This window comes from Hyla sarda, chromosome 6 (genome assembly GCF_029499605.1).
Source record: "Hyla sarda isolate aHylSar1 chromosome 6, aHylSar1.hap1, whole genome shotgun sequence".
In the NCBI taxonomy this organism is placed as follows: domain Eukaryota; kingdom Metazoa; phylum Chordata; class Amphibia; order Anura; family Hylidae; genus Hyla; species Hyla sarda.
The window spans coordinates 221,520,405-221,535,100 of record NC_079194.1 but is presented as its reverse complement, the minus strand read 5'-3'; the positions used below and the strand labels follow the sequence as shown (position 1 = coordinate 221,535,100).

At 44.5% G+C, this 14,696-nt stretch overlaps 1 protein-coding gene across 6 annotated transcripts in view; it reads left to right on the top strand.

The window, feature by feature from the left end:
* Positions 1-14,696, top strand: part of PPFIBP2 (PPFIA binding protein 2) — a 214,250-nt gene that overhangs the window by 23,411 nt on the left and 176,143 nt on the right. For all 6 annotated transcript variants that reach the window (XM_056526592.1, XM_056526593.1, XM_056526589.1 and 3 more), the window contains exon 3: positions 3,850-4,064. In XM_056526592.1, the coding sequence (XP_056382567.1) occupies positions 3,850-4,064 (215 nt within the window). The remainder of the gene's footprint in view (positions 1-3,849; positions 4,065-14,696) is intronic.

Sequence of the window (14,696 nt, the reverse complement as noted above, 5' to 3'; positions counted from 1 at the left end):
TGTCACAGCCAGGCATGGCTCCCCACTTGCCCAGAATACCAACCCCCTCGTACCCCCCGTGCCCCTCCTTGACTTATATACAAGCCTCTATGCATCATTCAAGGAGGAGCTGAAAGGTGAAGGAAAGCAAAACAGTGTGTAAGGCTGTAAAGCTTAAACATATTGGCCCCGCCTCCTTGACACTTGACTGAGAAATAAAAAAGGTAATTTTATAAGTTTGGCAACCACCATCAGCTCCAGGAAAGGTAACAGCTATCCAACAGTGTCTGCAGCTCTTATCAGAAAATACAACTGGCAGATTCCCTTAAAGTGTACCTGTCAGGAGATAAAAAAAAATGCTGGTGCTTATATCCTAGTTTTTATCCTTTTATGGATCCTAATTGATTTGTTTGCGTTGTTCACGCTGTATTCACTTAACTGAGGAGGAGGGGGTGTTTCCACATGAGATGATGCTTGCCCAGAGCTTACAATTGGCTGCTCTGTGCACTAAGGCTCTGTGACAGACTCCCCGACTCACAGATCAGGCTACAGAGACACACAGTCAAAAGACAGTGTTCTGGACAGTAGAGGGACCCCTAGTGGTAGGATTATAGAGCAGTTTTTCACCCAAAAATATACACATTTTTAAACCAATGTATGTTACAAGTATTCATATAATGGATATAGTTTGCTATCTCAACATTTAACTTATTGTTTCAAGGATTATAAGACTAAAAGCTCCTCTTTCTTTGGTAAAAGAGCTACAGGGTAGAAGTTGGGAGATCAAGTCTCCAGCAACCAGTATGGTCATACTACTCCCCTGAGGGTCATTGCTAAATTTTCTAAGATTTATGAAGTTATGGTGGGCGGGAGTAATAGCTAGACAATATGAATCAGGTTTGTGATGCCAGAAGTAGGGTTGTAGTTACTATGTGTGGCTATAATGAGGGTTGTAGTGTCCCGTGGCTTAAGTAAAACAATCGTGTAGTAAACTGACAGTTCCCACTAATCACTGCTTCAATAAATCAGCCACCTGTATCAAATCCCCAGGAATAAATACCTCATAAGCCAGGATTTATAGATAACAACTTGTTCTTTACTGATGTTGCAAATCCAGTAAAACAGAGGACGCTGATAATGATACAAACTGGGGATATTACAATTGACACGCTAGGTAGAGATAGCTGGTAGTATGTCATTGTCCCAGTCCTTGAATAATGTAAAGAATATAGACTTGGGACTTATTTCACACTCAAGACCTAAGACATTAGAAAGACTGGATTTCAGACTACAACTTGACTTGAGACTGACTGGATTTTAGACTGACGACTTTAGACTGCCTGGACTTGTGACTGACTTAACTGGTGACAGATTTGACTGAGCTCTGCTTCTCCCTTGTTGCATGATCAGGCTCAGAGGCTTGCAGTTCTAGGATCTATTGCTAGAAGTAACCTCTGTAGGTACCTGGCTTGTTCTTCATGGCTCGCAGGATACACTTACTTTAGACTTTGGGGCTGCGCTCCTATTCTGGCAGTTATCCAAGTGAGAGTGCATACTTTAGGGGTCTTCACAGGTTCTTGCAAAGTCTCCCTCCCTCTCCCTAAATTTCCCTGGGTATTCTAAGATGTTACTAACATGAGGACATCCAGAAGAGAGAATTCAGACATTAGTCCATTGCTTTGGCAACTCAGCCCAGAGGATACCTTAACATAGTCCTGACTTTTCTAAAGGGTCCATCAGCTTTGCTGTTGTCTCTAAAGATTCCACATTGTGTTGGTACTACCCATGTAGCAGGACACACCACAAGTTTGCAGCTTGTTGTCTGGATCTGAAATATTCTTGTTGGCGGCAGAATCCCACTGAAGGTGTGAGAGCTGCTACTGAGTGATGTTCATTGACCAGAAGCCAGGGCCTAACTAACTAACATGTGCTGATTGGCTGAAGGATGGACATGTTATCAGCTTGGGACATGGGTACAGACATTTATCCCCTTGCACATTCATTTAGTCTATGAAGGAAGAAAAAAAATAGAAAAATACACTTGCATAGAAACACATTTGGAAACATAGACCTGAGATTGAGCTGGGGACCTTTGAGGCAACAGCCACACGAACAGTGTTCATGATAGCAAAAGGTGCCCCCGCTCTAGGACACCACAAAGTGTCAAATCAGGAAAGGGTTATGGGTGATAGGTATCATGACCACACCTTTTTCTTCCTTATTTATTATATGTAGTGCCTTAAATCTAGACAATAATCTTTGTTTATAGTACTGTATGTGTCTTTACACAACAGTGTATAAGTATTGTGCTGTACAAAACATTTCAGCAAATTTTATCAAAGTATAAATTCCAGTTTCTTTTTTATATTTATATTTTCGTGTTGTTAGCGCCCACTTTTTCATCCATGTGTGTGCAGATTCTCTTCAAGTCATTTTTTCCACCGCGCACTGTACATATTTACCCTTTTCATTGGCTGATTATCTGTCTAATGTTGTGGGGACACCCAGTGGTGAAGAAAGAAGACTGGAAATTTCTTACAACAAAAAATTATTACAGAGGAATTCATAGAACTGGGAAGATCTGCAGACAGTGTCTTATCTATAGCATTTTTCCATAGCAGGCTATCATCATACTACTTGAGTTTGTAAAACAATGTAACAGTGTTTAACCCTTCGGGGCACCCTACACATTGGCACAGCATACGACTCATTAGGTTAATCATGTGACTTTCTTTAGTCAATGTAACTTTTGCACAGTGTTCAACTACTATTGGCATCTAAAGTAAGTAGCTGGCACACAAACATATTGTCATCATGTCAATATTACCTATTAGGCTGCATTCACATCACGATTTCTCCATCCGACCTGAGTACACGATTTTTATCACTTAAAATCTTATGAAATCGTATATAAAGTCGGATCCATTGACCTCCATTAAAAAATCGGATCCATTACACACATCCGATTTGATCCGCATCCGATTTCACACGATTTTTGTTCGGGTCTGAAATCGGGGTTTACCACGATTTCAGACCTGAACAAAAATCGTGTGAAATCGGATGCAGATCAAATCGGATGTGTGTAATGGTTCCGATGTTTTAATGGAGGACAATGGATCCGACTTTATATACGATTTCATACGATTTTAAGTTATAAAAATCATGTACTCAGGTCGGATGGAGAAATTGGAGAAATCGTGATGTGAATGCAGCCTTACTTGTAAATGATGTCTAAATAGATTCTACAGCAATACTGCAACAGGGTAAGACTGTACTATTAAACAGGATCTGCAAAACCATGGCAAGTCACCCACGAGTTATGGTTTGCACCAGGCTCTCCCACCTTCTTGCCCTATATCAGTGGGGTCACCATCTTTAAAGGGGAACTCCAGTACTTTTCATCTTATCCCATATCCTCAGGATAGGGTATACTGTAAGTGTCTGATCGCAGGGGTTGAGACTGCTGGGACCCCCTTCAATCTTCTGCTCTGTTCCCCCGGCTGTCCGTATGCACTCCGTGCTGGATTACTGTTGACCACTGCACGAAGCAGTAGCTGACATTCCCCTTCGTGTATCTCTATGAGAAAGCCGGGGATACACAAGCATTGTACCTCTACCTCTCTCATAGAGGTGCATGAAGGGGGCATGTCGACCACGGCAGCTCTAAGCAAAAGAAGAGCCAGTATTCTGAAAAGAAAGCTTCAGAACACTGGGGCACCAGGCAGAAGATCTCGGGGGAATGGGGGGAATCAGAAACCATATTGTTTTTCTTGCTAGTCACAGAAATATACCTGCAGTTTTCTTTGTATAATAAATGCACAAAATGAATAAAAGATCCAGTGGTTAATTCTCTATCTTTATTGGAACTAGGCACAAAGGCAGTCACAGAGTTTGCCAGTGGAGTCTTTGAAGTGGGATCACTGGTTCCGTCAGAATACTTTGGGACTATAACAATTTTGCATCTAATAGAAGAATTAAAAATATCACTGGAATTGGTGGAAAACCCTCAAGAAAGGGAAGCCTTAAGGAATCAGATTCCCAACACAACAGCGTCCTATGTCATGGCGTGGCTAGAGAGTAACCTGGTAAGTTACATGTTACTATTGTTAAGTTATGATCTATGATATACACTGCTCAAAAAAAAAATGAAGGGAACACTAAGATAACACATCCTAGATCTGAATGAATGAACTAATTGTTTGAAATACTTTCGCCTTTACATAGTTGAATGTGCTGACAACAAAATCACACAAAAATTATCAATGGAAATCAAATTTATCAACCCATAGAGGTCTGGATATGGAGTCATAGTCAAAATCAAAGTGGAGAACCACACTACAGGCTGATCCAACTTTGATGTAATGTCCTTAAAACAAGTCAAAATGGGGCTCAGTAGTGTGTGTGGCCTCCACGTGCCCGTATGACCTCCCTACAATGCCTGGGCATGCTCCTGATGAGGCAAACTCCCGGAAAGTCTGTGGTGCAACGTGGCGTTGGTGGATGGCGCGAGACATAATGTCACAGATGTTCTCAATCTGATTCAGTTCAAGCTCTTGCAGGAACTGCTGACACACTCCAGCCATATGAGGTCTAGCATTGTCTTGCATTAGAAGGAATCCAGGGCCAACCACACGAGCATGGGGTCTGATGATCTCATCTCGGTACCTAATGGCAGTCATGCTACCACTGGCAAGCACATGGAGGGCTGTGCGGCCCCCCAAAGAAATGCCACCCCACACCATTACTGACCCACCGCCAAACCGGATATGCTGGAGGATGTTGCAGGCAGCAGAATGTTCTCCACAGCATCTCCAGACTCTGTGATGTCTGTCACATGTACCCAGTGTGAACCTGCTTTCATCTGTGAAGAGCACAGGGCACCGGTGGCGAATTTGCCAAGGTGTTCTCTGGCATATGCCAAACGTCCTGCACGGTGTTGGGCTGTAAGCACAAGCCCCACCCGTGGATGTCGGGCCCTCATACCACCCTTATGGAGTCTGTTTCTGACCGTTTGAGTGGACAAATGCACATTTGTGGCCTGCTGGAGGTCATATTGCAGGGCTCTGGCAGTGCTCCTCCTGCTCCTCCTTGCATAAAAGCGGGGTTAGCGGTCCTGCTGCTGGGTTGTTGCCCTCCTACGGCCTCCTTCATGTCTCCTGATGTACTGGCCTGTCTCCTGGTAGCGCCTTCATGCTCTGGACACTATTCTGACAGACACAGCAAATCTTCTTGCCACAGCTCGCATTGATGTGCCATCCTGAATGAGCTGCACTACCTGAGCCACTTGTGTGGGTTGTAGACTCCGTCTCATGCTACCACTAGAGTGAAAGCACCGCCAGCATTCAAAAGTGACCAAAACATCAGCCAGGAAGCATAGGAACTGAGAAGTGGTCTGGCCACCACCTGCAGAACCACTCCTTTATTGGGGGTGTCTTGCCTATAATTTCCAACTGTTGTCTGATCCATTTGCACAACAGCATGTGAAATTGATTGTCAATCAGTGTATCTCCCTGAGTGGATTGAGTGAGTGATAGGTATCAATTGAACCTCAAATAGGTTTTTAATATGAAACTCCTGATAAGTTGCACTCGGGGCTTGGGAACACCCAACACCAAGCAACTTCACTTGCATAATGAGAAAAAGAGGAATAACAGAGGCAAGGATCAGAAAACGGTAAGTGCCTTTGTCATCAGCGTCACCCGCACTACAAGCCCATCCCAATAGGTAAGTGCAGGTGATTTTGATGACGGATTCCCTTTAAAATGATATCCCTTTATAAAGAAAAAGCATATTAAAGCCACCAAAAGCTTAAAGAAAACATGTTTATCATCTTGTTACAATGGTGCAAGTGAAAGGGTGCAAAATATTAGGTGGCAAGTGATTAAAACATTTTTAAGTTTAAAGGGGAATTCCAGGCCAAAACTTTTTTTTATATATCAACTGGCTCCGCAAAGTTAAACAGATTTGTAAATGACTTCTATTAAAAAATCTTCATCCTTCCAATAGTTATTAGCTTCTGAATTTGAGTTGCTGTTTTCTGTCTAACTGCTCTCTGATGACTCACGTCCCGGGAGCTGTGCAGTTCCTATGGGGATATTCTCCCATCATGCACAGCTCCCGGGACGTGACATCATCATTGAGCAGTTAGACAGAAAACTTCAGAAGCTAATAACTATTGGAAGGATTAAGATTTTTTAATAGAAGTAATTTACAAATCTGTTTAACTTTCCAGAGCCAGTTGATATATATATATAAAAAAAAGTTTTGTCTGGAATACCCCTTTAAATTAGATAAAATGAATAGGCATAAGAACCTGAGTAGTTATTTTCACATTTTCAAAACAGCAGGTCTTGTGAGTTATTCCCAGTATGCTATTTTTAGTACCCGATAAAAGTGGTCCAAAGAAGGTGTATCGGCAGTGAATCCACTAGCACACAAGGCTCATTGATGCATGTGAGGAACAAAGTCTAGCTCAACTGGTCTGTTCGCATAGAAGAGAGACTGTATTGTTCAGTTCCTTCTGGCTATGATAGAAAGGGTTCGGTACACACAGAGCATTTCAGCTTGCAGTGTATGGTGCTGCTTAGCCACCAATCGGTAATAGTGCCTATGTTGACTCTTTCCACCATTGATGCAATAGTAACGTGAGTGTGCAGTAGGGATGATGAGGGTTTTTCTCTGTGTAGTAGTCCCTGATAATATGTCACATAGCAGTGAGGTGCTCACCCGATGTCCCTTTGTGACCCACAAATGTTTTTTGTCAGTGAAACTGTACACCAATGCAAAGAACAGGAATGAGCCTTCTGACGCTAGGATTCTGGGAAACAACTTTACTTCACAACTTTACTTTCACAACACTCCTTTCACAATACCAAAGATGGTTTAGGAGGCAGTATAATATGGCTTAGGAGACAGTAGAATGTTAATTTGGTCACTGTCCCTTGAAATTTTAGGAAACTTGAAGTGCTAAAGCATGTGTACATAAAAATGTTGCAAATGTATGTTCAGGGAATAAAGCTTCTCTAGCGCTCAAATTCTCAAGTTCAAATGACTGAAATACTGGACCAGGACCCTCACGGGTTGATTAACCATGGTGTAAGGTGCCATATAGGACTGCACGTTTTATTCTTTTGGCTGTAACCTATATAATTGAACTGAAATGCAGAGAATACATTTTCAATGCAGATAGAGGAGGGCGGCCTGGTCTGATGAATTACATTTTCTTTTACATGGTCTGGTGCATTTGCATTAAAAGGACGAGAATTGGCACCAGGATGCATTATGGAAGAAAACAAGTAGGCAGAGGCAGTGTAACGCTCTGGGGGATGTTCTGCTGGAAAAAATTGGGATCTTATATCCATGTGGATGTTACTTTGCACATACAACTCACCTAAATATTGAACAGACCAACACCCCTCCCCCCCTCTCTTCCTTTTAGTGGCCTCAAGTGGCAGGATAATGCCCTGGTCACACAGCAAAGATTGGATTGTTCAACATGACAGTTTAAGATGTTGACTTGGCCTCCAAAGTGCCAGATACCAGAAGAAGCCTCCTGAGGTCTTGTGAAGTCAATGCCTTGAAGGGTCACAGCTGTTTTGGCAACACAAGGGGCATACATAGTATAGGACAGGTGATGTTTTTGTTATGGTTGATCTATTTGTGTGTGTATATATATATATATATATATATATATATATAGATATTTAACCCCTTCAGGACGGAGCCCATTTTGGCCTTAAGGACCGGAGCGTTTTTTGAACATCTGACCACTGTCACTTTAAACATTAATAACTCTGGAATGCTTTTAGTTATCATTCTGATTCCGAGATTGTTTTTTCGTGACATATTCTACTTTAACATAGTGGTAAATTTTTGTCGATACTTGCATCCTTTCTTGGTGAAAAATCCGTAAATTTGATGAAAAATTTGAAAATTTAGCATTTTTCTAACTTTGAAGCTCTCTGCTTGTAAGGAAAATGGATATTACGAATACATTTTTTTTTGGTTCACATATACAATATGTCTACTTTATGTTTGCATCATAAAATTGACGTGTTTTTACTTTTGGAAGACACCAGAGGGCTTCAACGGTCAGCAGCAATTTTCCGATTTTTCACAAAATTTTCAAACTCAGTATTTTTCAGGGACCAGTTCAGGTTTGAAGTGGATTTGAAGGGTCTTCATATTAGAAATACCCCATAAATGACCCCATTATAAAAACTACACCCCCCCCCAAAGTATTCAAAATGACATTCAGTCAGCGTTTTAACCCTTTAGGTGTTTCACACGAATAGCAGCAAAGTGAAGGAGAAAATTCACAATCTTCATTTTTTATACTCACATGTTCTTGTAGACCCAATTTTTGAATTTTTACAAGGGGTAAAAGGACAAAATTTTTACTTGTATTTGTAGCCCAATTTCTCTTGAGTAAGCACATACCTCATACGTCTATGTAAAGTGTTCGGCGGGCGCAGTAGAGGGCTCAGAAGGGAAGGAGCGACAAGGGGATTTTGGAGAGTACGTTTTTCTGAAATGGTTTTTGGGGGGCATGTTACCTTTAGGAAGCCCTTATGGTGCCAGAACAGCAAAAAAAAAAACACATGGCATACCATTTTGGAAACTAGACCCCTCGGGGAATGTAACATGGGATAAAGTGAACCTTAATACCCCACAGGTGTTTCACGACTTTTGCAAATGTAAAAAAAAATAAAAATTTTTTACCTAAAATGCTTGTTTTCCCAAAAAATTTTTATTTTTAAAAAGGGTAATAGCAGAAAATACCCCTAAAAATTTGAAGCCCAATTTCTCCCGATTCAGAAAACACCCCATATGGGGGTGAAAAGTGCTCTGCTGGCGCACTACAGGTCTCGGAAGAGAAGGAGTCACATTTGGCTTTTTGAACGCAAATTTTGCTCTGGGGGCATGCCGCATTTAGGAAGCCCCTATGGTGCCAGAACAGCAAAAAAAAAAAACACATGGCATACCATTTTGGAAACTAGACCCCTCGGGGAACGTAACAAGGGGTTAAGTAAACCTTTATACCCCACAGGTGTTTCACGACTTTTGCATATGTAAAAAAAAATTTTTTTTTTTACCTAAAATGCTTGTTTTCCCAAAAATTTTACATTTTTAAAAAGGGTAAAAGCAGAAAATACCCCCCAAAATTTGTAACACAATTTCTCCCGAGTACGGCGATACCCCATATGTGACCCTAAACTGTTGCCTTGAAATACGACAGGGCTCCAAAGTGAGAGCGCCATGCGCATTTGAGGCCTAAATTAGGGATTGCATAGGGGTGGACATAGGGGTATTCTACGCCAGTGATTCCCAAACAGGGTGCCTCCAGCTGTTGCAAAACTCCCAGCATGCCTGGACAGTCAACGGCTGTCCGACAATACTGGGAGTTGTTTTGCAACAGCTGGAGGCTCCGTTCTGGAAACAGTGGCGTACCAGACGTTTTTCATTTTTATTGGGGAGGGGAGGGGGGCTGTATAGGGGTATGTGTATATGTAGTGTTTTTTACTTTTTATTTTATTTTTTGTGGTAGTGTAGTGTAGTGTTTTTAGGGTACAGTCGCACGGGCGGGGGTTCACAGTAGTTTCTCGCTGGCAATTTGAGCTGCAGCAGAAAGTTTGTGGCAGCTCAAATTTGCAGCCAGATACTTACTGTAATCCTCCGCCCATGTGAGTGTACCCTGTACGTTCACATTGGGGGGGGGGACATCCAGCTGTTGCATAACTACAACTCCCAGCATGCCCGTTGGCTGTCGGTGACTGCTGAGAGTTGCAGTTTTGCAACAACTGTAGGCACACTGGTTATGTATCACTGAGTTTGTGACCTAACTCAGTGTTTCACAACCAGTGTGCTTCCAGCTGTTGCAAAACTACAACTCCCAGCATGTACGGTGCATGGTGTACGGTGACTGCTGAGAGTTGTAGTTTGCAACAGCTGGAGGCACACCGGTCGTGAAACACTGAGTTAGGTAAAAAAAAAACTCTGAGTTTCACAACCAGTGTGCCTTCAGCTGTTGCAAAACTACAACTCTCAGCAGTCACCGACAGCCAACGGGCATGCTGGGAGTTGTAGTTATGCAACCAGCAGATGCACCACTACAACTCCCAGCATGCACTTTAGCTGTTTGTGCAAGCTGGGAGTTGTAGTTAGACAACAGCTGAAGGTACATTTTTCCATAGAAAGAATGTGCCTCCATCTGTTGCAAAACCATAAGTCCCAGCATGCCCATAAGGGAATGCTGGGAGTTGTGGTGGTCTGCCTCCTGCTGTTGCATAACTACAGCTCCCAGCATGCCCTTTTTGCATGCTGGGAGCTGTTGCTAAGCAACAGCAGGAGGCTGTCACTCACCTCCAACGATCCAGACGCTGCAGGTCAGTCCCGCCGCCGCAGCTGCTCCTGGGGCCCCGATCCCAACAGGGGCGCCGGGGATCGGGGTCCCCAGCACCCGGGGTGCACGTCCCGCACCCGCTCACGTCCTCCAGAAGAGGGGCGGAGCGGGTGCGGGAGTGACACCCGCAGCAGGCGCCCTGATTACCGGCCGACGAATCAGGGCGATCGTGAGGTGGCACCAGTGCCACCTCACCCCTGCAGGCTCTGGCTGTTCGGGGCCGTCAGAGACTGCCCCGAACAGCCAGTAATTCCGGGTCACCGGGTCACTGGAGACCCGATTGACCCGGAATCGCCGCAGATCGCTGGACTGAATTGTCCAGCGATCTGCGGCGATCGCCGACATGGGGGGTCATAATGACGCAGCAGGCATCCGGCTCCGGTCCCCAACCGGCTAGCGGTGGGGGCCGGAATTCCCACGGGCGTATGGATACGCCCTCGGTCCTTAAGGACTCGGGATTCAGGGCGTATCCATACGCCCTATGTCCTGAAGAGGATATATATATATATATATATATATATATATATATATACCGTGGTCCCTCAACATACGATGGTACTCCGTTCCAAAGGAACCATCGTTTGTTGAAACCATTGTGTGTTGAGGGATCCGTGCAATGTAAAGTATAGGACAGTGGCTACAACCTGTGGACCTCCAGATGTTGCAAAACTACAACACCCAGCATGCCCGGACAGCCAACGGCTGTCCGGACATGCTGGGAGTTGTAGTTTTGCAACATTTGGAGGTCCGCAGGTTGAAGACCACTGGTATTGGAGGTTATACCCACGTGTCCCCGCCGCTCCGGACCATCACCGCTCGTCACCGCTGCCCTGGATATCGCCTTCCATCGCTATGGCCGCGTCCCTGGGGTGTCCCCGACGCTCCGGCAAGGCCTCTGCTTCCCCGGCATCCTTGCTCTCCGTCGCTGCCATCACGTCGCTACTCACGCCGCTCCTATTGGATGATGGGACGGCGTGCGCAGCGACGTGATGACGACGATGGAGAGCGCCGACGGTGGAGGGGATCCCGAAGAGGACGCGCCGGAGCCCCGAGGACAGGTAAGTGATAGTCAGAAGACCACACGGGGCACTGTAAACGGCTATCCGGTGGCAGCTGAAGCAGTCTGCGCTGCTGGATAGCCGTTTATGTGATGGCCCCGACATACAAAAGCATCGTATGTTGATGCTGCCTTCAACATGTGATGTCATCGCATGTTGAAATTATCGTATGTCGGGGCCATCGTAGGTCAGGGGGTTACTGGTATATATATATATATATATATATATATATATATATATATACTGTAGGTACACTTTGAAGACAGCTGGTAGGACAGTCAGGTTCAGTTCCTTACAGCCTCACTCAGGTGACACATAAACCTAGTTTACCTTAGTTCCTCTATTTGAGATGTTTGTGGTCAATGTTCAACAGGACATACAACAGAAAGGCAGCAGGGGATAGGCTAAAAGGGAGCACATGGCCGGTAAGAATGCCGCTGTTCCTGCACGTTGTGGGATAGGACGCTGACTCAGTGCTAGATAGCAGCTACAAGCTTTACTTGCTTCTGTCTGCCTGGAGGAATGTCTTTAGAGGGACGCTGTATTCACAGGAAGTCAGTCCCATAGTTCACTGCAAATAAAGGCGATATAAAAAGGTAAATAAGAAAACATTCTATGGTTAATGAATATGTATTATGCTATATAACTTGTACACATCTAATGCTATTGTCTCACTGTGGAAGTTAGATTGCAACATTCAACTTTCACATGGTTTGAATAGAAATCCAGTGCTGCAACTCACTTATAATCTATGTATAGTCATATTATCTCTTCATCGTTTCCATTTCTATTATCAGAACTACGCTTTATATAGATAGTTTATTATACAGATAATACAGCCTGATGAGTTAGAATGAAGTCAGTCTTATGTCTTATGCACATGGCCATGTTATAGATCCATGATATACAGATCTGTAATATGTAACGCATAGCCTTCAACGTATACATTGTGCATCCATGTGTTTATATTGCTTTCCAGATCACACAAGTATAAAAGAATATAGGTGCTCATGGAAGAAACATATGGCAGCCCATATGGCTCATAATGTGGACGGGTAGGGCTCTGTATGCCTCCATTCAAGTTCTGTGTTCACCATGTACATGAACTCTGTGGTAACGTAGCCTAGCACATTCATCATAGCAAAATGCGGAACTGATTTTGCTTCCCATTGACTTAATTGGGTAGCAAAATACGCAGCAAAATACGGCACTTTGACCCAATCATCAGGGTACGTTCACACATGCATATTTTGCTGCAAATTTTCCTATCTATTGAAGTCACTGGGTAGGAAAACCAGCAGCAGAAAATCTTTAGCAAAATACACATCTGTGAATGTAACTTTGGGGCTCGTTCACACTGCCTGCTGCAAGCGGACATTCAGCCAGAGACCGTTCTGACTCTGCAGCTCAAGGAGGGTGTGCTTTGTTGTGTACCAGTGGCTGAAGTGCATGCAAAGTTTCCTTCCCATTGTTAGGATGTCTTACAGATGGTTCTTCAGGAACCGCTTGACAATCAGATTGAACATGTGTGCCACGCATGGCGCATGGCTCAGGCTTCCTTGTCGCAGGGCAGACAAGATGTTCTTCCTGTTGTCGGTCACCATGGTTCCCATTTTCAGTTTTTGTGGAGTAAGCCATGCACCCATTTCTTTACGAATGACTTTTAGCAGTTCCTCCCCTGTGTGACTCTTTTTGCCAAGGCAAACCATGTGAAGAACAGCACGACACCGCCGTGCCCTGCACACATGGTATGCTGGAGGGGCATTGAGACTTGTCCGTGCAGTGGAGGCTGAGGATACGGTGGAGGATGAGGAGGCGGAGTCGCTTACTGTCACAGGACCAATGGCCTGAGAGCTTGGAGGAGGAAGCGGTGTGACCTGTCCAAGTTGCTGTTGTGGCTGTGCAGGAACCACATTCACCCAGTGGGCCTTAAAGGACATGCATTGTCCCGGACCGTAGTTATAGCTCTATACGTCGGTGCTGCCGTGCACTTTGGTACACACCGACAGGCTCAAGGACGGGCCCACCTTCTATTCCACAAAATTGTGCAGGGCTGTTACTGCTTTCTTTGCACAGAAATTTCAGCTTGGGACTCTCCACCTTGGCTCGGCACAAGCCATCAGTTCTCTGAAAGGTGCAAAGTCCACCACTTGAAAAGGGAGGGACTGCAGCACCAGCAACTTGGACAGAAGCACATTCAGCTTCTGTGCCGTTGGATGAATGGGCGCATACTGTTGTTTTTGGAAATGGCTTCGCCGATGGATTGCTGAAGGAATGACTGACTCGAAGTAGGAGAAGCAGGAGCATTTGAAGCGACAGAAGACGGGTATGACACACAGCTCCCTTTGGCTGAGGTGGTGGAGCCTTGGCTGGCTGAAACAGGGAGCAGGACGAGAAAAAGAAAAAAAAAACACACAAGGCGCCTAGTGCGTTACCCAAGTAAACCAGAGGGTCAGGGGGCTAGTAATATGCTCACCTTGAGCGCAACAGATTTTTTATTTTTTTTTACCATGTGTCTGCACTCTGCCCCACCCCTTCAACCCAACCCTATATAAGTAGTAGTTAGCTACACAAGGGCCTTTTCTTTCCTAGCAGCCTCCCAGTCTGACTGGGGCCGCTCTGCCAGTGGGTCATTCCCCCTGTGGGCACTGGTGTCGCGGCGGTGGTGGTCACCGCCCAGTGCTACGCCATTTTATGCTAGGGATGTTAGGGACCCACTCTAATTAGGTGGCCTTGATGTGGCGAGTGGGCTTGTACCTTTTGATCAAAATGTATACTAACAACATGTTAGTTTTTGAATTTATGCGGAGAAGCAATAAGATCAAATTACAATATGTAGATGTGCGACCATGTCTGTTTCTTCTACCTGAATTCACGATATGCATATATAACCCAATTGCATTGGGTACAGAGAATTCCTGGATTTGCTGCAAGGCCGTAGGGATATTCAGATAGACCGAGGTTTATCAGTTAGTATATGCAGAAATAAATCTAAAGGCGGTCCCTCTTGGCATCTGAGGAAGGGTTAATGCCGAAACGCGTCATTGGTGAATTAAGAACATTTTTCCTTTAGACATTCATGTCTATGTGATTTTATGGGAAAGCAGTGGCTAAAGAGGGACCGCCTTTAGATTTATTTCTGAATGCAGCAGGGTGGACCACCACATCGGAGCCACGGTTCTCCCAGGCCGCTTTATGGTGACGCTGCATATGTTGACGCAGGGCCGTGGTGACCACACTTCACCTTCTGCCAACAC